The sequence below is a fragment of the Fusarium proliferatum genome, assembly GCF_900067095.1.
Source record: "Fusarium proliferatum ET1 genome assembly, contig: FPRO_scaffold001, whole genome shotgun sequence".
Taxonomy (NCBI): domain Eukaryota; kingdom Fungi; phylum Ascomycota; class Sordariomycetes; order Hypocreales; family Nectriaceae; genus Fusarium; species Fusarium proliferatum.
The window spans coordinates 3,062,265-3,084,697 of NW_022194790.1; the positions used below are offsets into that span (position 1 = coordinate 3,062,265).

Sequence of the window (22,433 nt, forward strand, 5' to 3'; positions counted from 1 at the left end):
GCATGGTATGAGAACTAATAACAAAGGGTGTTGCTCACCCATTTCATCAACTGTGTCTAACACAGCAAATTTACACCTTCCGTTCATACATTCATGATAAGCAAAACTCCTTGAATCTAGATCTATTCACCTTTCAACTTCATGGGACCCTTGATTCCACTTGTCATAATGTCGTGATACTCGCCAAACATTCTTATTCCCCTGCCCACCGTGAGGCAAGTTACCAGAAACACTCACCGAGCTCCTCGCTTATTAACATGTCCCCACGTGAACCTGGGGGTGAGGCTCAACAATACAGGGAGACATGTCCCAAGGCGTCGTACCGCTTCAAGCTGCAGAAAACTCTACAATTGCGCACTTCGTAGGTGTGTCCCTGTGCGCAATGGCAGTTGGGATCTCGTTCGAGAGGTAGCTGAATGATCGCCTAGGAATGATTCGTGACCAACTTTCGTGCCATGAGCTTGCTTCCCAGGGGACAGCACTTCCAGAATAAGAATAAGCGTGAGCTACGTTTCGTATCTAAGGAAGCACCAAGCCATGTTCTGAATCGAGTTACATCATGCAGGATACACTAACAAGCTACGTTTGCCTGATGAAGCACGTGGTCATGATAATACAAGATAAGGCTCGGCCCGTCGCTTGTGCAAACTCTGATGCTGGTAATGGTGTGCAGAGATTCATTTCATTTGGTCGGCAAGTTCAATATCTGACTATGGATTTGCTATCAGTCAGGTCTCGGACATGACGAGGGTGCTGATGACACACAATCTCCATGACCGTGAGAATAAATGGGGAATTAAATCACACAACAGCGCCCTTGCTCTAGCTAGCCTCACCACAGCTCGCCGTTGAACAAGATTCAACATTGTAACTAGATGGCCAGTTCATACTTCAGCCAAGCCGTATCTGAAACAACACACAAGTCACATGTATAAAGGTTCAGAATGGACAAGGTTGTGCAAATGTTTTGATTTCGAGGAACTTCGGCTTTACAGCTCTGGCTTCCTCCAGCTTCCCTTCACATCCAGATATGACTCAAGAGCTAACAAAACTGACCGCCGCCGCTCAACCTCGGCCAGCAGTCACGTCCCCTTCTCATCATCAAACCTCAACTCAACCCAGCATCTCTTTTGGCCCCATCCAATATCTCCATCATCTGAATCATCCCCCTCCAGGTCCCCTTTTCTTGCTACACTAGCCAATTACATACGTCAGGAGATGGTGGTATCATTAGAAACAACAATAACGACAACGATCGAAACAAAAAAGGACGGGAAATAACGATCAATCCCGGGTCCGCGTCTAGAATGTACAGGATGAAAGCGGCGCCAAGAAAAAGACACAAATGAATACGAGCAAGATTAAGCCGGCTGATACACACGCCGATGCCGGTTCATGCGATACTTTATCAGAAAGAAGAAAAGAAAATAGGTTCTCTCGGAAAGACACTAGGTCTGCGAGGAGTAGGGAGTGTGACCAAGTGCGTGTGCCGATATGTACATGCACCGAGATGTAGATAGTGAATGAGAGTGGTAGAGCGTTATGTGTGCTCAAAGCGATAGGTCTAACCTGGAAACGACTATTCGCTTATAAGGGGTACGTGTGCCAAGCACGATAGGGGTATCTTAGTAGCTCACAATGTGCATGCAGAGCTTAAAGACGTCATCAGTTCATAAAAACTGCGGCTGCTCTACTGACGAGAGCGGTCACCGAGGTTCAACCAGCTCATATCTGATGACTGCGAGGCCATTGCGAGCTGAGGCTGCGTGCTTACTCCAGATGGGGGTGTCTGGGGCGGTGGGACCCGTGGAGACAAAGGTGCACCGAAGTAAAAGCTTGGGTTGTAAATGCTGCTAGTCGCTCGGTCTGTACCCCAGGGTTTGTCCTTATGATCAGGGTCCCATGTCTCGTTGACGCTTTCGGGGATGCCGCTGGAGTAGCCGGAGGATGCTTTTGAGATAGGGCGCTCGATTTTACCTGCTACTCCATCTCTGAAAGGGATGTTCTTATTGTATTCGGCGACGACAGGGCTTCCAGAATTGACTCGGTTCATCTCGGGACGAAATTCAAAGTTTAGAGGGGGCACAGTTGCTGAATCTTGCGTAACGCGGGGGTTTCGATGCGGGATCGCATCTGAGTAGTGTGAGTCACTATCAGAGCCGACGGTGTTTCTCTTAGAAGAACCGAATCCTAGGATCTGAAGAGCACTACCGCCTGACCAGTATCGGTTCCAGCCTGAGCTCCTTCGCAAACCGTCCTGTGTTTCGAGGGGTCCATTCCGAGGTCGAGGCTCGGCAACAGTTGGATCAAAAGCCACTCCGCGAGTGTCTTGCCCTTGTAATACAGGATGTTGCATTTCCTGCAGGATTGGTTTGCCAATGGTAGATTTGAGTTGTTTGTGTTCAGTGCTGACGGAACTATGGTTGGTGCCGTTGCTCAACTTGCGAGACATACCAGGCTTGTTCTTGCCAGCACGGCCCATTAAAATCGCCATTGATGAGAATGATTCTTGTGACATGTTGGAGTGGTGACCGCGGAAGGGTGACACTGGGCCACCGCCAAGCCCCATGGGATCCTTCTCATCAGAGGGGAAGTCGTGCCGGGGCTGCGTGTTCTCAGGCGATGGTTGGCGGGTCTTCTTACGCCGGCGCAAGAGCAACAGAATGACGATGAGCACAGCGATGAAGCCCAAGATCGTGCCCAGTGTGATACCCAATATGGCATTAGAACTAAGACCAGATTTGTCATCACTACTGGCACCGCCAACCGGCGCAATGTCACTGCTGGTAGCAGAGCTAGAATCAGAGATGGTCGCCGATGAGAATGAATCGTCGGTAGCTGTTGCCGTAGTCGACGTCACTGATGTCGATGACAGATCGCTGCTGACAGACTTGGTTTTTGTGGATGATTCAGTCGATGATGTCTTGGTAGTGCTGGTTCTGGTTTTGGTTCCGGTGGTAGATTCCGCAGAGAGAATCTTCTGTGACTCGTCACCTACGATGCTAGAGGCATCAAGCCAGGAGTTCTCCTTCATGTCAAAGAAGGCGAGAGGCTCGTCTTTGTTGCCACCGACAAACACAACTCTGCCATTCGAGTCCTGGGCCATCGAGTAATCGGAGCGTGCTGAGGTAGGAGCTAGTGTCGAGTTATATTCAGGCCAATCATTCAGGGACAGGTCACGCTTCACGTTTTGATCCACAGCATTTTGGCCAGGTGCGTTGTTGTCACCCCAAACAACATAGCGATGAACTTTGTTGGGACTGGCTGAGAGATCGAAAACATAAAGACTCTTGGAACCATCATCTCCCTGAACAATCATGGCTTTGCTGGAAGCCGCGACGGGCGTGGACAGTGTGATGCCTGTTGTTCTCCAACTTGTTGCGGCGTTGAAGAGTAAAACTTGCGTGTTCCAGTCACTACCACCAAGCAGGCAGACTTCGGCGTCGGACCAGGCCAAAAGAATGGGATTGACAGACGCGGCAGATCCCGCTGCGCTCTGGAGGATATATGGTCCTGAGGCGGTGAAGTATCGTGAGGTATCCGAAGGCGTTTCTCTGCCGTCCTGGCTGCCGCCAGAGACGACTATCTGGTCGGTATTCTTGATATAGGCAGCACCGTGGTGTTGTAGATTTCGGAAGGCTGTGTCATCAATAGGCAGTGTCTCCCACTTCTTGTCGGCGAAAACGTATTTTTGCAGACCATTGTAGTCAGCTTGACCACCACTACCTCCGATGACGAACAGCGCTGCATCAGTTCCCACACAGGCTCCTCCGGTAACTTGTTCTCCCATCTTCAACTTCTTCCATTCTGCACCCTCCTCAAGTGGTAGCGATAAGAAAGCAGTTGGGGTAAAAACATAAAGGGTGTTGTCGTGAACAACAGAGCAACCATTGTCCAGTGAGGACGGCGGCTCAGGTAAACTCATCGCGAAAAAGATTCCCAGTCAATCACAATCTTGAGAACAAATTAATATGATTTCGATGGCATGACGGGTTCGAAAGTTGGTCAGTTGGCGTTCGCGTCGCAAATCAAAGGCCAAGTCAGAAGCGAGCAGTAGTCAAGGCTGTCGGAAAGGAAGTTCAATTCTTGGAAGGCCAAGAGAATGCACACGTCGCTGAAAGAGAAGTCGTCACGGGTAAGGAATGAATCGAGTTATTCGCAAGCAGACAGAGTTGAAGCTAACGGATGTGGCGACAATCTGATGAACCCGATGCCTGGGGAGAGCTGGCCGGATGCAGCAAGAAAGTGTTGCTGTCGAAAGGAGTGGAAAGGTGGCTGAGTTCTCAACACCACAGGTACGAGATTGACAAAAGAAGACGCAGACGTGGAGGAAATCGCTGCGATCTACTTCAAAAGTCGAAGTGACAGTTGTATTGGAGGGCGACAGATGAGGTGTTCGGTTCGGGAGGGTAGATGTCTGTCGCACGCTTGTTCAATATCGCTCTCTAGCCAAACGACGGGAATGCAAATCAAGCGTGCAATTTGGCGCTATAGGTAAAAGGAGGGAGTCCGACGATTGGCAGTGAACCTCGACGTGATCGTACCAGACGGTGTTGCGAGGCCTGGAATGGGTGTGGCAGAGACAAGCGCGGGAAAAAGAGCAGACAAAAGCAAAGCAAAGCAGATGATCCAGGAGAAATGAGAGAGAAGAGAGCAAATCGAGCGCTGGGGGACGAGACGTATGACACGAGCTCGTAGTGGAGAGCCGTGACTGGGGTGACCTTGTTCAAGGCGGAGTCTCAGAGACAGGTAAAAATGTCATGGATTTGAGTTGACGGACACAAATGAGCAGGGGTCTGAGGCTCGTGGTCCTGCAAGCAACCACTGAGTACGCCGCACCGCACCACACGAGCCATGAGCAATCTTGCTAGTACTTAACGGGGTATTAGGACGATGGCTCGGTGCACTTCTAGGGCGTGCTATCCGTCTGTGATTTGGCAATTGCTGATCCCAAGTTGTGATTTGTTGCGATTCTGGCAGTGGCGGAGTTGAGACCAGAAGTGAGACGCCAGTCCAGCAGCCAGCGACGATCCATACAAAATCCAGTAACTGCAGGTACAGTGGGCCCCTTCCTTCCTCCCTCCACAAGAGGCTGGCAGGCTGGTCTTCCCGCCCAGGGGTCAAGGCCTCTTATTGGTTGGTGCAACTCTTACCAAACGCTTCCTGACGCCCAGTGGCACGGGTTCCTCACAGCCAATGCAACATACCATTGGTGGCATGGAATGCCCATTTCAGAGCCCTCCGGGCATTGTGAAATGTTACAGGGCAGCAATAGGTAGCACCCACTGGACTGCCTCCACTCGAATCAGGGGTACTTGCGAGGTCTGTTCTAAAAGAGGCGCGCGGCCCGTGCATCTACCCTGGGCTTGAAGAGATTAACATAGGGGCAACCACTTGAAGCTCACAAGTTCGTCACTATTGTCATTCAAGCGAAGACGTTATAGGTTCGGGATGTTATATAAACGTTAAGTGCTCCGTACTGAGTTATCAATATCAATACCATATAGTAGAAAAGTTGTTGGCATGGTATTCAGGTATCGCATCTGTAGGGACCTGGAGGCTTTACATAAGATATGCATGGCAGTAATGCAATGGATATCTCACATACTTGGTATGGTCAAGTATTAGGCAATTATCTGCGTAAGGTACAATGCCAGACCACACTCTCTAGAATTCGCACCCGTAGCAAGCCCGTTGGGTCGAAGACTAGAGGGCACCAGTAGAGATAAGCAAATACGAGAATTGAACGTCGTGTTGAATTGCTTGGGCAGTTTATACGTTTGTGTTGCGCTTCGTTCCTTTGTCACACAATACCGCACACGTTGGGCTACGTGGATCGGAGTATCTGATGTTAAGAGTCAAAGGGTATCAGTGATAATGACGCCCATGATGGCCAGCCTGACCTGAATCTAATTTGGACAGACTCGCCCGTTTAATTGGCCGTGTCTACTATGTCGCCAATTGTTGCAGCAAAAGTGCTCGCTGGGCTAGCTGGGATTCTAGGCTAAATCCACAAGTCTCGATATGAAACGCGCTATTGCGCACACAACCTGAGGACCCCAGTCCCCTATCGGGGCTAATAAGAGCTTGAATTCTTTTCACCTGCCCTTCTCGAATACTCGCATGAACCTGCATGTAGGTAGGTATTTTCTCTCGTGTACAATTTTCAGCAAAAAACGGTCTTAACGTGAGCCGTTTGTGAACATACCTACTATAGTAGATATGTATTGGAGTTGGGACACACAAATCGGTGAGTAACTTACGAATTAAATGTTCATGCTCATTGTCCTTTCAGACGACGATTTATTCTAATGCATATACCCTGGTGATACCCCCGTATTATGATCTTGGTCTATCTTAAACGGATGGAGGAGCAGTATGTCGTCAGACCGAGCTAGTTGTCTACATATTTGGACATGGAAAATATCCATGCGTCTTCTGCTCGCTATAACACCGGTAACTTCTACTAACCTCCTCGCAGATAGGAAGGACTAAGTTAGAGGCGAAGGTGAATAATATTGCATTGAGGCCCTCTCTCTTTCTATAAGTTTAGTGGCTAATGCAATACCTTCCCATTAAAACATTTGTATACTGTATTACGAAATGCATTATCGCCTGTAACGACTGTATATTTTGTACCAGTGAATGTGTCTAGCATTCCGGTGGGGCATAATTCACCAAGAGCGTTTAAGATCATTGCAATGAAACTGTTAAATCTCAGGTATAGCCATGGGTTATCCTCATTAACGAATCGTAGACTGGGAGACCACTCAATGGTAGCGGTTACCCTTTGCAATGAGCAGGCTAGCCAGAAACACGAGTTATTCAGACATTATATAATTGAATAATTAAATAACTGCTGCCTGAAACCAATCGTCATGTACCCAATGGCATATAGATTGATTCTACCCTATACTGCCTACGGGAAAACCAAAAACAACACTTAGGTAAGGTAGTTGTTAGTTTATTCTTAATGTACTAGGTAGAAAGTGTATACGTACATTATAATTATTCGTTGCTCGACTAGGTAGGTTACTAGGGCTATTCAATCGCGATACTTCCTCCATACATATAAATGCAAGTGTGAGCAGCCTTGTCACGCATCAGAGCACGATTGCAGCCGAAAACTGACCCATGATACAATTGTTACAACTCATTCCCGACATAGTAGAGGGTTTATACTCCGTAGTAAAGAGAATATATAGCGTCTTCAATCTGTGACGGTATTTCATTATATTTATGCAAACAGCCTGCCTCTCCCCACCAAAAAGAAGTCCTCCTGGACCCGAATCTCAAATAGTATCGCCTATAACCATTTATGATGCAAATATCCGCATGGACCAATCAACTCCAACAGTGCTGCAAACCATCGCTGTTAATCTAATTTCTACCCACTCCTTTTGATATACCCGTCCATTCTCTCCCCAATCTTGTGAGAACCCTAAACACATTGCGTGCTTCCGTATCGTCCTGCCGTAGTTGGGTCCACAGCCTCGATGCTGGGCCAGCCATCCTATGAGCCAACCATCGTAGCAAAAGCCTCAGCTGGAAGTTGTGACTGGAGCTTGTTAGTCTTCCGTACCCGCTATCATGATAAATGAGACCCATACCTTCTTCTCGTTAAATATCACCAAAGCCTGGTCAAATTCCCAATTCACTTGGGTAAGACACATCTCGGAGTACTGGGGTGTCATGCCCGTTTGTTTGCATAACTCGATGATCATTGCTTGGTGTTGATCGGCTGGTGCCGTAGTAGGAATTGAGACAGGCGCCGCGAACACGTTGGGGAGTAGACTATATGTTCGAAGCGACAGCATGTCGCTAACGACTCGGATAACCCCCTTCCCTGGCTTTCCGGGTCCAAGGACGAACGTACGGGAGAAGCTTCGCTTTCCCGTCGCATTGGTGTTAGGGTCTTGCTCCTCGAACTCACCGTGCACTGCCACTATCAAGCCATCGACGCCTCCGGAGCTCTGACCGCTGGGGTCGACAAGTCCCTGCAAAGGATGGCAATCCATGATGTACTTGTTGATCTCCACTTTGATATCGGGGTGTCGAGTGAGGGGAAGGGTCTTCCAAGCATCCTGAATGCTAGCAGCGCCACGGAAGAGTCGTTGGATGCGAGGGTTCGGCATGGTGATTTTAGTCAGATTCCGCGATAGCTTGATATACGAAGCCCAAGACATGGGTGCAGCAGCGTTGGGATCCGGAGCTGCTCGTGTGTCAACTGATATAGAAAATCGACTGTCTTCGTCGTATAACCTTGACGCGAGGCCAGGGCGATCGCTGTCATATGCCGCAAAAAATTCCAAGAGGAAGTTTTCGCCAATACCACCGACATCCCTGAAATCAGGACCGTTCTGGGGAATTGGCTTCGGTCTAAGGGCAGCCTCCTGCTCAGCAATCTGCTCCGGGGTGCGTAGTTGGGTACCGTTGATGTTCTGCAACCTGGGAAACCATTCCAGAAGGGTTGATGGGTAGCTCGGATCTGTGGTTTCGATGGGATTCCCTGTCATGAACAGGGTTTCGAGGTATTTGAACTTGCCCTTCCATGGTTGGAGTGCTTGCATTGAAGCCACCTGGTTGCCACTCATGTCGAGATTCTTCAAACGAGGAAAAGTTGTAGCAACGACTTCCACTTGGCCAACATCATCGATATTATTGTTTGCCAGACTGATGCTCTCGATTGCATCTTGTTTCTCCTTATCCGTCTTAAAAAGACTTTCGCAGACAGCCATGAGCCCCCTGAATGTCTTCAGAGCACGTTCTCGACTCTCAAACATGCCCAAAGTGACGAGGTTTGCGTCTGAAGCAAGGGCATCAAGATTGAGAAGCTTGTTGGCGCCAAGGTACCGAGAACTTAGAATTTCCTGAAGTTTGGTACGAAGCTCTAGAGTAGTCTTGGACTCGATTGCCGTGCCCCTGTCCGGGACCTCGTCGACTTCGATGACCTCCAAAGGCGCACCAGCAAACGTAAATGTGTTGAGCTTAATTAATTCGGAAGCATCCTCCCCACTCGCTCCTATGTAGACGTAGTCACCGACTGTATGGTGCTACAGTGAGTTAGCAGGCGTTGTTGAATAGCATCAGCTGAGGTGCGGGAGTGTATAATTATATAGCAGGATGCATGGTAGATCGATAAATAGTTCTCCGAATCTCGCATAGCCGAGTCGAATATTCCGCACCTGGAGCCCTGTCAATGATGATACATACCTTTTTGATGGCGATTTTTCGCTTTGATCCAGTTCGGAATGAACCGGCTTTTCTCTCCATAAAGCCAAGGAGGTCGTTGACACCTCCTCCAGCATTGCTGGCTGCTTTGCTTTCTTTCAAACCACCGACTCGTAGAACCGTCAGGCCTGTCATGTCTTGGGATCGAGTCTTGGGACCCTTGCCAGAGGAAGCACTTGAAATGCGAGAGGCAAGGGAAGCGGCGGTGCCGTTGCTCAAATGCTTCAGCACATTTTGAGCATTTTTGGACGGGCCGCCACGTGTTGAAGTTCGAGTACTGGACCGAGTAGGTTTGATGTCGGCAGTGGTAGTCTTCTTAGCACGTCGACCTGCACTGTCCATATCCAAATCGCCATCGCCATCAACACGACCAGCCTTGCGCTTCTGAATCCCACCTCTGGAGGTGGTAGCTGGCTTGCGCGCATTGCGAGCCTCACGCGCGCTGGTATTCTGACGACCTCGAGGCGCCATAGTGGTAGGTAGTGGTTCGAGATAGTGATAGTAGATGTTTTTTGTCTTGTGCTTTTTTTGTTTTTGTTTTTTGTAGTCTTGCTCGTAGTTTTGTGGTTTCTGCTCCTCCCCTATTTTGTGTGTGATTTTTATTTGCAGCGTGGTATCAGAAGCGCAAATTGTTGCAGTTGTGAATTTGTGGGAGCCGTTTGGTGATCTCACAACCTCAAATGCCGAACGCTGATCGAGTTCGTGGTTGGGGAAAGGGACCAGAGCTAGTCAGAGATGCAGCAGATGATAATCCAAGCCTCGAGCCGTCAAGCGCAATTCCTTCAGATGGTGATCGCAACCTGATATGGTCTGCACCAATGCAGGGATAAGCGTGCGTAGGTCGGTCGAGATTCGTGCGACTGTGTATCGTATTGAGTTGAAACGAACAAGACGCGACGATTCGCTGGGGTTGTCTCTGTCGGCGTGAGAGTGAGAGCCGAAGATTTATGACAAAGCTTTGCGCAAGCTCCGCGATGTTTGTGATGCGGAGACGAGGCAATACGTGAGGAAGTAGGAAAAATGTTGTAGAAGACAAAGAAGTTCTCTTCGCGAAGCAAGCTGTGACGTTTTACAAAGGCCCCACTAACCCTGGCGAGCATAAGGCACTCGACCAGGCAGCCTCACTACCTGATTTGGCCTAATTAGGTAGGTAGCGATTGACTTACCAGAAAGTTGAACAGCGTAAAATCGGAACCTGAATGGAAAACAAGGATCACTACTAGTTGCCTACATCCAGGTAGATTACCTTAGTAGGTACCATACGAAGATACTGGGTACCTATATACTTTGGTTGACATGTAAATAGCAAAAAGTAAGTGCTTCTGAAGGAAGTACGAGAAAGGCTTTGCGTACACCTTTTGGTTTTCTAAATGCTGCGCATTGATGGCCTGATGATGTATTTTTCAGCTAGCCAACCTACCAGGTACCTGCTAACTTTACAGTTGAATATTGGACCTGAGTAAGACATCGTCAAAGCTGGAAAGACCCTACCTTACTTCGTACATTACCTCAGATATGTCTTGAATCACGTGATATCGCGTTTTTGCTCAGCGCGACCTGGAAATCGGCAACGCGCCCTTGCCTTCGTTACCTAGCTAAATCAGCCACCTGCATGTGCCTGGTTTTTGTCACGGAACAACTATCACAGGGGAAAAAACAGCCTCATCACCCAGAATGTTTTAATTATTGATTCAAATCACTGCATACCCGAGAAGCCGCGCGTCACTACACTTATTCGCCACGATGGACAGTGATGAGTTCGACGATGACATCGCTGATGAGGACTTCATTACCGCTCTTGATCAAGTCTCGTCTTCTATGAATGGACAAGGCAACACAAAACCTTCACATGCAGTAGTATCGCGACCCTCGAATAAGCCAAACTCTGCAGCTGTGGCAGCTTTGGAATTGGAGGAACTCCCCTCAGATGCATTCTCATCCCCAGAGCCACAGTCGAGATCGAATGTGTCCGTAGCAGCCTCGGCTGGTCTACCCCCCCGAACAGGGCTCAATCGAACAAGTTCCGGAAACTGGCGTCAGACAACCCTTTTTGGCGGCTCGCTATCAAGCGATGGCCCGCACACTTCACAGCCCGTAGCAGCGACAAGAGTGTTCCGCGCCGATCTTCCTCGAGAAGAACCAACTCACCATGAAGTTGACACTGAGGCAATGCAGACATGGGTTTATCCCACCAACTTAGGCGCTATTCGAAACTACCAATTCAGTATCGTTAAAAATAGTTTGTTTAACAACACCCTAGTAGCATTGCCAACTGGCCTTGGGAAAACTTTTATTGCTGCAACCGTCATGCTCAACTTCTATCGATGGACCAAGAAAGCCAAGCTAGTATTCGTCGCTCCAACAAAGCCCCTTGTGGCACAGCAAGTCGATGCTTGCTACAATATTGCGGGTATCCCCCGGTCTGAAACAACACTGTTGACAGGCGATATCCCTCCAGCTCTCCGTGTTGACGAGTGGGAATCACGTCGAGTCTTTTTTATGACTCCCCAGACGCTACTAAATGATATATCACACGGATATGCCGATCCGAAATCCATAGCTTTGTTGGTCATCGATGAGGCACATCGCGCGGTTGGAGAGTATGCGTATGCCAAGGTCACAAAACTCATTCGACGATTCTCCAAGAGCTTCCGAGTACTAGCATTGACTGCCACACCTGGCTCAAAAATCGAGACAGTCCAAGAAGTCATTGACAACCTAGGCATATCTCATTGCGAAATACGCACAGAAGACTCAATAGACATTCGTCAGTATGTTCATCAGAGGAATATCGAACAGGTTGTCCTTGATCCGTCCGACGAAATGATCCTAGTCAGCGAACTTTTCACCAAGGCCCTGAAACCGATGACGGATAAACTGAGCTCGCAAAATATATGGTTTGGACGAAGCCCGATGGCTATCACAGCATACGGATTGATGCAATCCCAAAGAGAATGGTTCGCTTCTCGAGGAAGGCATGCGAACCAGGGCGTGCAACACATGATGCGAGCTGTCTTCAGCGTTCTTACCAGTATCGCACACTCGATAAAATTGCTAAACTTCCACGGTATTAAGCCTTTCTATGACAATCTTGTCGACTTGCGTAGCGAACAGGAAGGCAAAGGAGAAAAGGGTTCCAAGTACAAGCGCCAACTGATTCAGGATTCTAATTTTCAGGAGATGATGGATAAAATTTCCAAATGGCTTCGTACGGAAGGGTTCGTGGGACATCCCAAACTCACAGCCTTGGCTGATACAGTGTTGAATCACTTCATGGACCAGAGTGAAAATTCGGCTACTCGTGTAATCGTGTTCAGTGAATACCGAGATTCTGCTGAAGATATTGTGCGCATGCTGAATAAACATCAGCCTCTTATCAAGGCCAGTGTCTTTGTTGGACAGGCTGACGGCAAGCGAGGAGAAGGCATGAAGCAAGCACAGCAAATTGAGGCAATCAATAGGTTCAAGAGGGGTGATTTTAACGTGCTCGTTGCTACCTCGATCGGAGAAGAAGGACTGGACATCGGACAGGTCGATCTAATCGTATGCTATGATTCTTCGGCATCACCAATTCGAATGCTGCAACGAATGGGAAGAACTGGCCGAAAACGAGCGGGTAACATCGTGCTGCTACTCATGCGTGGCAAGGAAGAGGATCAATTTGCCAAATCCAAAGACAACTACGAAAAGATGCAAACATTGATTTGCGAGGGAAGTCGGTTCAATTTTCGATTTGATCTCTCGACACGAATCGTTCCGAGAGGGGTTGTACCCGAGGTGGACAAACGACACGTTGACATTCCTGTCGAAAACACACAGGACCAGTCATTGCCGGAGCCGAAGAAGCGTCGAGCACCAGCAGGAAAGAAGAAGCCACCGAAAAAGTTCCATATGCCTGACGGAGTTGAGACAGGATTTCAGAGTGTGGCGAGCTTGTTAAAAATTGGTGGGAAAGCAAAACAACAAAGCAACGAACACAACCCGGAGCTGGGTGACCTCGCCAAATTGCCAGAACTCAGCAAGGTATTGCTCGATGAAGAAGAGCTTAAGGAGCTCAACCGAGCATACCGCAACTTGCCGTTCAATCATAGCATAATTGAGGAGACAGATATGCCTGATATGACAGCGCACCCAGAACTGCAGAGGCAGCTCAGGCCAGTATTTAAGCTAAAGCATGGGATACGCACCAAACGGTTTGTCAAATTGTGGCATAAGATGGCACATGATCCAGAAAGCTTGGTTTTGCCGTGTCGATACCAAGATAGGAGTAACTACTTGGAAATACCAGTACACGCCTTTGCTGGATCTGGATCTGAAACCGAACCAGCAGACGAAATACCAACAACGAAAGCGAAAGGAATGGGAACGAAGGCGCCAGTCAAGAAGAAACAAAATAGAAAGCCACCTTCAAAGGCGCAACCTCGTGCGAAAAGAAGGAGATTGTCATCCGATTTAGCACCACAAACATTTGCTATTGGCTCCATGGTGGATGAGGGCCTTTCTGAAGAGGACAATGAAGATGACGACGAAGATGAAGAGGACGAGGTCATACCTAGAGGCTGTGGGCGACCAAAACGAAGCAGCAAGTCTGGATCGGAAGGGAAGCGAAGGCCTCGACAGAAGCAAGGTGGGCTGAACAGCGACGAAGTCGGTGATGATTGTGAACGCGACAGCGATATGATTGAGACTGATAAATCCGACAATGGCGAAGATCTTCTGGACTTCATCGTTTCTGATAATCATCCGATGTCGAGTGGGAGGGAGCCCGTTTCTCTACGAACAAGCTCCCCACCCGCTTCATCAACATCCACTCCGGAGTGTGCCCATGATAAATCAACAAAGCCATTCTATGTGCCGACTCAATTCCCAGGTACGCAGGAGAGTGATGATATTCCAGACCTCGGAGAAGTTCTGAAGATGACTGGAAAGCAACGAGCCCAGGATTTTTCCGACGACGATGTTGCTGTAAGACGCACAGCACGTGGACGGCGAGCTGTTGTGGATGAGAGCGACAGTGATTGATTCGTACGATGGCCTGCAGAAGAATTTTGGGGAATTGGCAACGAGAGAAGTCACTAGAAGAGGCGCATCATGATGTAATGACAAATGATACATAAGCTATATAGACTATCTGAAAGAGTAATTGATGGATGGGCGAATCGCAGTAAGGGTGTCATTGTTTCATGTCTTTATCCTGATCGTGTCAACACCTTACGAACCACTCACTGGTGCAGATCCTGTGTGTTGGTCAGCCGTGTGTCTATATATATGATGATCGAACATAAATGTGACAACATCTCGAAACTTCAGAAACCCAGTTTATAAGCACCACCGCCCCCGACGCATCTGCCAGGCTCACCGACCGCCCGCTCGCTCATGATTGTCTCCGCGTGCAAACACGCGAGAGAGCGGCGCACAGCAGAGACGAAGAGAAGAGCATCTTGTTGGGAGCTTAGCTGGCAAATACATATGCCGAGAGCAGTCTAAGACGGCTCTTCCTATGAGAAATGGAGGGTTTGAAAAAAGGAGCTCATCATGCGAGATTGTACAGGAAACAAGTGCGGTGTAACTTACAGGAGTAAATGTGGCTGTCATGCGATTTGTTAGGAGTAGAAAGAAGAAAATGAAGAAATTGCAGAATCACCAACTGGAGTTTTCTGCGCCGACAGTGGAGAAGCAATTCTCTAAGCGACGTGGTCCACTTTAACGTTAGACGCGGAGGCGCCAACCTCAAACGCGTGCTTTCTATCGTACTCCGTAGTCACAACCTATAGCACCTAGAGACTGGAGAAAAAAAGAAGCTTCGAAGAGGCTTGTGAAGATCTGACCTTGACAAGAGATAAAAATTACTGTACTAACCTCCATATCACTTATAACAGTATGAGGCTCATAGTACCTACCTTAGTTTGTAAGAAGGCCTAGCCTTACTGGTATTACCCCTCGTGACCCCACTCGCACAAACGGGCGGCTACTGGCCACGCCGGGGAAAGGATAATCCAGCAGGGGCCTGGTAGGCTATTCGTACCTAACTATCCCTACCCATTCATTAATCACATCATTACTTGCTACTAACTATCCCCCACCCAGGGATATCTTGCTTATCCATTAACATCGCCGAGAGAATAATTACCATTGGCAAAGAAGCAAGAGCTATTAGCCATGACTGCGACAGGAACGAGCGTTTCGCTCCTCAAGTTTGTAGGCACCGTCTCGCTGGGCTTACTGACGGTACGTTCAGATTCTACCATTGACCCTAGCGGCTTGTGCATCAAGTGATGTCACAGGATTCTATCCGATCCACGCTCGCAAATACCTTTGTCTATGGCCTCGTGCAATCATGTTGTGCTATATTGTTGTGCCTCGTCGTATGCTGCTTCGCATACCATCGAGTTCTTACCAATCTTTACTAATCTTTGTCTTCTAGGGCGTCTCTTATTCTATCACCTCTCTCGCCCTCCCCGTCCTGCTCCGACTTCCCTCTTCTAGCTCCGCTTCCCACGGTCTCACCTCTCTGAACGCTGTTCTCAAGACACCCATCCTCGCCCTCACTTCTCTCGCCTCAGCGCCCTTCCTCATCAGCTTTGCTCTCGCTCCTCGATCGTCTCGCCACCCTTACCTTCTCTATACAGGTCTCCTCGCCACCCTCTCATTCGTCGCTCCTCTTCTCATCCCCGCGCCTGCTACCCGACATGTTGCATCATCGGCGCCTCGGCAATCTTCAAGAGCTAAAATGGAGGCTAGCTACGAGGTTTTAGGCGACGCTCACAGCGAGCCTGCCAGTGAGGAAGATATTGATATCAACGGCGAGGGGGTTAGAGTGGAGGTGGAGGGCCTCGTCCAGAGTTACATCGCAAGAACAGCCTTCTCTGCTCTGGGGTTCACCATGGCAGTTATTGGAATCTGGGGTGATGGTGCACCTCAGGCAGTTGTCTATGTCTCATAGGAGAGTTTGACACACTTTTGCGATTTGTTTTACAAGTTGACAGAGATAAGTTAAACATAATGGCGTTCTCATTTTCTTTTACGAATGATCTTTCATGACTAGTTGGGACCATCTCGCATCAACAATTCATTCTCGTCTCCGAATGTGAAGAAAGAAAACCAAACATGGTAGCCGTATAACAAGTAAATGAATCCCAAAGCCCTCAAAAGTCAACCCGCAAGCTTGGTGAGTATCGATTGAAGAATCGATGCATAGCTGAGAGGAAATCAAATCCTTTGCCTTGATGTCCACAACATAGAGATACCACCTCAATATGGTGATTCATAGATATCGGAACTTTCATCGGAACCGGAAGAATGACCATAATCAGAGCCTGAAGAACTCTTATTTGAGCCATGGCATCGTTTCGTCTCCCAGGCTTGAGACAGGCGAGACTTCATCTCTTGGACCGCAAAATCAACCGTCGTGCCGGACTCCTTTTCATCGGGATCGACTTCATCATCATCAACCCGAGCTTGAACGCTGAAATATCTTGACGCTGAGTACTTCTCACCCAATCTCTTAGCAACATCATTGGCTTCATTCAAGCTAACCAACCGGCGTTTCCCGGGATGCTGCTTCATTGTGGTGCAGCAGAGGTCCCATAAAACGAGATCGATGCTTCGAGATTCGAGTCTTTTGCTTGAACGGTTCTTCTCAACACCCATGGATGCCAAAATCAGAGGAACTTCCTGTGGTTTGTAGGTGTCACTGAGCCCCAGACTTTCGAGCGACCTCCTCTGCTCTGCTGAATGAGCGTCCATCGTGGCTTCCTGGATAAACTCCTCCGAGTTCTTTCGCAAGGTATCTTGGACGCGATTTCGGTCTTGAATGCTGGGCTTGTCAGGCATGGTAAACTTCTGGCCAGTGAGTTTGTCATGCGCGAGCTCAGCAGGAGTCCGGCCGACGGCGTTCTCCCGGTAGACAAGACTGGGCTTGAATTCTATCAAGACGCGAACAGCGGCAATCATGCCAGCCATAATCGCCGTGTGAAGGCACGTGTCCCCTGCACCGTTGAGCATCTCGAGTTCTTCGCCCTTAGAATACTCGAGAAGGAGCTTGAGCATCAGGACCGATTCCTTCTCTTGGCCAATGTATGGCTTAGCATACCCTGAGATGTTATATCTGCGGTAACTGTTGTGGTTGTTGGTACCAAGTGTCATCCCTGAAATTTGGGAAATCCAAGCGTGTACGGGGGTAGTGCCGTTCTCATTGAGGTTCTTTCGCTGGAGGAAAAGATGACTACAAAGGCCTGAGTCCAAGAGATCCAGCAGCTCACGAAGCTGATATGCCTTGGGATTGCGTTCGATTGCTGCATGGAGGATATTTTCACCCCTTTGGTTCCGAGTCGACTGATCCGCATTGGCTGCCAACAAGATTTTGACAGCGTCGATTCTTCCAAGTCGGCAAGCTACCATCAGCGGTGTGTCACCCTCAGAGTTTTTCTTCTCGATGAAATCTGGGCAAGCTTCAACAAGATACTCAAGCAGCTCGTTAGCATTGTCTCCAGGATGCGCCAAAACCGCGCAATGAATCACGAGATCATCTGTCCACAAAGTCAGTACTGTTTGCAAAGCTTTTGGTTGAAGTGCTTACTATCGGCCCCAAGCCACTTGGAGATCGCGCGGTCGAATCCGCCAGGACTCTCCTTCAAATGCTTGAATCTTGAGTCCTCCTTGGAGGCCTTGGACTTGGCAAACTCGCCATACAACCTATGCGGGGCATCTCCAAGGAAGAGTTCGACGCTCTCCACACTACCACCCAGAGCAGCATGGAGAAGAGGCGGCGTCCTCAGTCCGCTGCTCTTGATAACCATACCACGTCCAGCATTTGCCCAATCCTTTCTGTGAAGAGTTAGTGGTGATTAAATAAGACGATAGACGCTACTTCATACCTTTTCCTGCCGTAGACGGTCAGTCCCTGGTAATATCGCGGCTTTCGCTTCAGCTCGACACCGCTCTTCTTGACGAGATGATCAAGTGGTATGCCTGCCCCAGTCCGTTTGATCACTAGGGCGAGCAGTTGAGTCTTCCCGTGCTCAACTGCCCACTTGAAATCCGACTGGGGGAAGGTAAAGCCGCAGGTCGAGCCTTCGTCCTCTTGATCAGCGTCATCGCCTTCAAATTTCTGACCTGAATAGTGTTGTGCCAAATCTAAAAGGAGCTTGAGGCCAGTCATATCGTTGGTGTCGAACGTGTGGACGAACAAACTCCTCTTCTGATATCGGTACACGACCTCACCCTTCTCAACCAACCAGCTTGGAACCGATTCGCCTAAGATCTGGAGGGGTTTGGTATGAGACTCCACCTCCATAGAAACATGCCCAATATCGTCGATGGTGAACTTGTCCTGTACCTTCTCAGACACTATTCGTGGTTCGTTCTCGCTGCAGCTATCAGCGCCATCGGAATCAGACTCATACTCCTCGTCTTCGTTGCCAGCCTCCATTCTGAAGCGGACCTTATCCTTTTTGGGTGGAGACCATTGTGCCTTGACGATTTCAAGTAAAGCCCTTGCTAGGCCATGGTGTCCTCGATGGAAGGCTACCGAGAAAGGAGTGTTGCCCATGTTATCCGAGACAGCGATCTTGAGCGGTGGTTGATCCTTATCGGCACCCCAGGCTTGAAGGGAGAGCTCCTTGACCTTCTCAATGTCTCCCGCCCACGCAGCCTCCATTCTGTTCCCATTAGATTAGTCAATGAAAAGCGATCTGGATGTACTTACAGCTCAATGTAACCATCTCTTCTCTTTTCCGTCATATCGCGGTCATTGTTGAATGAGAAGTGAAACTCGAAAGGCTTGATGGCCTTTTCCTCGTCCTTGGTTCGGCTACTTGTGCTTGAGGGGTTGTTCCTCAGATTCGTCTTAATGTCAGGATGCAACTCATCGAAGGTTTTCCCACCTCGGCGTATGAGTTCTTCTTCAAGAGCTTGGAAACCTGCCGACAGCTCCTTGATTGCGTCCAGTTTTTCGGGAACTCCTTTAGGCTCTGGATTCTTCTTGATATCCTCCTCATATCGCTTGAGACGAGACGCGAACGACCTCTTTTGACTCCCCACTTGCTCTGAAACAACCCAATGAGAGTAACTTCCAGGAGTGAAGTGGCCCAGGAATTCATCCATTCCTGGGGTCTTTCTTGGTTTCACAGGTCCGGCTGCTTCAACCTTGAATCCACGAAGACGCTTCAGCGACCTTTGGACCAGGTCTAAAGCTGATTGACCCTTGTTCCAGTTTCTCTGATACTCATTGAAAATTAGCCGATGTGTCTCTGTATTCAGTGAATTTGGGTCAGCGCCGCTTTCAAGAAGTTTGATTGCGACATCTGTACGACCAGATCGGATGGCAGTGATCAATGGCTGTTCCACGGTCTCCTTATACATCTTCTGGTTGGCTTCCAGATTGCCCAGGCGTCCAGACATGTCGGAGACCTTGGCGGACTTCAACCAATTATCGAAGTCGATGTGAGCTGCAGCACCAGCAGTGAGTAGTTTCAACACCAAAGCAACATCACCACTCTGAACTGCAGTGTTGATCGGAGCAATAGTCTCTGCGTTCCAATAACTTCCATCGCAGACCATGTGATTGATAGCTGCCTTTATGCCCGTCTTGTCGTTATCCAGGAGCGTATCGATGAGTTCCACCTCTCCAGATTCAACAAATCTATGGAAAGCAGTGCATCCTTTTGAATCAGCTTGGGCAGATGTGGCGCCGAGTCGCATGAGGAGATTTGCCATCGATTTGGCCTTATCAGTAGGCAGTGTTAAGGCCAGAACCAGTGTCAGAATCACACGACTGTCGCCACGTTCCGCAAGAGACTTGACGGGCAGGATCGAATCGGTCCCGTACTGCGTAACATTTGTCAGTAGAAACTCCTTGAAATCTGGATTAGGGGGTCAAATTGATTTCACTTACGTCACAAAGAACCCTGACAGCGTCCTCATTGCCTTCTGCGATGGCAAGATGAAGAGGAGAACACTGGAGGTCCCATGCTAAGGCGTCGACATTGAAGAAATCCGGCTCGTCTTGTGACTCTTCGGGAACAAGATCCTCAGCATTCTCTGCCTCAACTTGCTTAATATTGACAAAAGATCCAGTAGTCATAGATGCGGCATCGGCATCTGTTGTCTCGTCATCAACCATCTCGCCATCGGATTCTCCATCGGGATCTGATGCAACGTCCTTGTCATGAACCCCGTCATTGTTGCCAGTACTGGCCTTCTTTGCTGCTCGGCGCTTCTTGTCCTGTCGTTCCTCTTCAGCCTCTTCGTTTTCGATTGACTTCTCCATCAATATTTTGATAATCTCCACATCACCTCGTGAAGCAGCGAGGTGCAGGGCATTCCTGCCGTCCGCCAGTCGTGAAGTTAGCCGTGCACCGCGCTCAACAAGACACTTAATGACCTCTGGCGTAGATGTCATTACTGCGAGGTGGAGAGGTGTTCTGCCGGTATAGTCTCTCTTGTTGGGGTCGGCATCTTCCTGGCTTAGCCAGTTTGATACGTCGTCAACGTCGCCATCGACAATTGACTGGCAAAGCCTGGTAACGTTACCCACATACGCCATATCAGTCCAGTCTTGCTCAGTCAGAGGGTTGAAAGAACCAATTTGCTGTCGGCCAGGGTCATCGATCAAAAAGGAGACTTTGCCTTTGATATAAATCTCAGCCTCCTTCTCTGCAACCTCCTTTTCCTGGTCCGTAACAGCCTCTGGGCAGCAGCCACAGCAGTCTTCGATCACGTCTTCGACACGCCCAAAGAATGCAGGATGGCGATGAAGGTAAACCTCTCGATCATCAGGCTGGTTCCATTCTGCATTGAGAAGAAGATCGCGCGTATAACAGAGTTTCTCGATCCGCTTGGCATTAAAGTGCTGCCCATAAGGCACAGTGAAGGTATGATAGTTACTGACGTCTTCTTCAGACAGCCAATCAGCAATTTCATCCTCATGGTAGTCCTTGATGTTGCCATGGAGGACCTGGTGGGATCTATAAACCCTGGGCCGGCCTCGCTCCTCACGTCTCTTGTCCAGATAAGTATCTCGAGCTGTGGTGGTTGGAAGTCGTTCAAGGACAAGGAGACGAGCCAAGCCTAGAGTTCTTCTGAAACTCCTTTCGAAGATGGTTGGATCGATCTGGTTTCGATCTAGCTCAGGCCAGTAGACCTCAAAGTTTCTGTGTGAATACTTTGACAGTCGATTCTCGTAAGAAGGACTTCGACGAGTAAGATCAATGTGGTTGATTTGCGTGATGAAGCTACCAAGAGCCCGGGGAGTCACATATACCTGACTCCTGTTAGACAAAGCCAAAAACTCCGGATCCCCTTGCTAAGACAATTTGTTCTCATGATAAATGCGGACTTACCTGAGTTCCATCGTATGCTCCACCTGCAGCGTCAATGTCAAAGCCAGTGAGGATTTCACTGACAGATTTGTAGACGCGGAGAACAATCTAGGATACAATCAGTCATCATTATGGTAGGTGTGAGGCAGTGTGGCGTTCTGTACCTGAATGTGCCGAACAGGATATTGGCTAGCAATTGTAATTGCGTATTTTGTTCTCACAACTGTTACCTCGTTCAAAAGAGCATCTTTGATTGCCTGTTCAATCTGTTTGATCTTGTCGATAGCCTGATCGTGATTGAGCCCATACAGAAAGAGATCAACATCGGAAGCAGGGCAGAACTTCTCGTGGTAATACTCTCGAAGTTTTCGCTTGGTGGTGTTGAACTCTTTAGGGACAGGCAGGAGACAGTTGACGACTGAAGAACCAGCAGCCACAACGTTCGACCAGTCTAAGTCAGCCAGTGATGATTCTGAGAAGATGTTAAAGTTCTTCTGGAACTCTTCGAGGTTTGCAACCGTCGCAGGGGATTCATGAGCACGACGCTTGTCATCTGGAAGAGCCATTATGTACTTTGACTTTTCCTCGTCAGACTCGGCGTCCAGATTGCGTGCGCGAGTGGTGATGAACTTGGTGTTCTCAGTGAAGAGGGGAACCACATTGAGATAGGGGTCACGGAGGATTGGGTTCTGGCGATCTTGCGCATATATAGATCGCAAGTTTGCCTCATACTCGCGGTATGGCTTCATGATGTCGGTGATCTTTATGTCTTTGTGGTCAAAGATGTACTTCGCCAGCTCCGAATGAGGAGCAGGGAGTTTTGGGAGGTTGTCCATTTTAGTTGGGGATCGGGAATTCCGGGCGAAGAAGAAAAAGAGATTG

At 48.8% G+C, this 22,433-nt stretch overlaps 6 protein-coding genes across 6 annotated transcripts; 3 read left to right on the forward strand and 3 right to left on the reverse strand.

Annotated features, from left to right (window-relative positions):
• Positions 1-559: 559 nt before the first annotated feature.
• On the forward strand, positions 560-852 carry FPRO_01079 (uncharacterized protein; the record flags this gene model as incomplete). Its single annotated transcript, XM_031219314.1, is given in 2 exon segments — positions 560-665; positions 674-852. Coding segments are annotated over 2 exon segments (285 nt in total).
• An 838-nt stretch (positions 853-1,690) lies between these two features.
• On the reverse strand, positions 1,691-3,925 carry FPRO_01078 (uncharacterized protein; the record flags this gene model as incomplete). Its single annotated transcript, XM_031219325.1, has 1 exon — positions 1,691-3,925. The coding sequence occupies one exon, from the start codon at positions 3,923-3,925 to the stop codon at positions 1,691-1,693; it is 2,235 nt and encodes a 744-aa protein (XP_031075394.1).
• Positions 3,926-7,513: 3,588 nt separating this feature from the next.
• On the reverse strand, positions 7,514-9,702 carry FPRO_01077 (uncharacterized protein; the record flags this gene model as incomplete). The annotated part of the gene is made up of 3 exons (XM_031219336.1): positions 7,514-7,558; positions 7,611-9,053; positions 9,214-9,702. The coding sequence occupies 3 exons, from the start codon at positions 9,700-9,702 to the stop codon at positions 7,514-7,516; spliced, it is 1,977 nt and encodes a 658-aa protein (XP_031075395.1).
• Positions 9,703-10,974: 1,272 nt separating this feature from the next.
• On the forward strand, positions 10,975-14,253 carry FPRO_01076 (uncharacterized protein; the record flags this gene model as incomplete). The annotated part of the gene is made up of 1 exon (XM_031219348.1): positions 10,975-14,253. One exon carries the CDS (start codon positions 10,975-10,977, stop codon positions 14,251-14,253), a length of 3,279 nt encoding a protein of 1,092 aa, XP_031075396.1.
• A 1,137-nt stretch (positions 14,254-15,390) lies between these two features.
• FPRO_01075 (related to Rotein of unknown function localised to mitochondria) lies at positions 15,391-16,174 on the forward strand (the record flags this gene model as incomplete). The annotated part of the gene is made up of 2 exons (XM_031219359.1): positions 15,391-15,459; positions 15,656-16,174. The coding sequence occupies 2 exons, from the start codon at positions 15,391-15,393 to the stop codon at positions 16,172-16,174; spliced, it is 588 nt and encodes a 195-aa protein (XP_031075397.1).
• A 308-nt stretch (positions 16,175-16,482) lies between these two features.
• Positions 16,483-22,387, reverse strand: FPRO_01074 (uncharacterized protein; the record flags this gene model as incomplete). The annotated part of the gene is made up of 7 exons (XM_031219370.1): positions 16,483-17,759; positions 17,810-18,057; positions 18,108-18,890; positions 18,938-20,058; positions 20,126-21,493; positions 21,573-21,659; positions 21,716-22,387. 7 exons carry the CDS (start codon positions 22,385-22,387, stop codon positions 16,483-16,485), a joined length of 5,556 nt encoding a protein of 1,851 aa, XP_031075398.1.
• Positions 22,388-22,433: the final 46 nt, after the last annotated feature.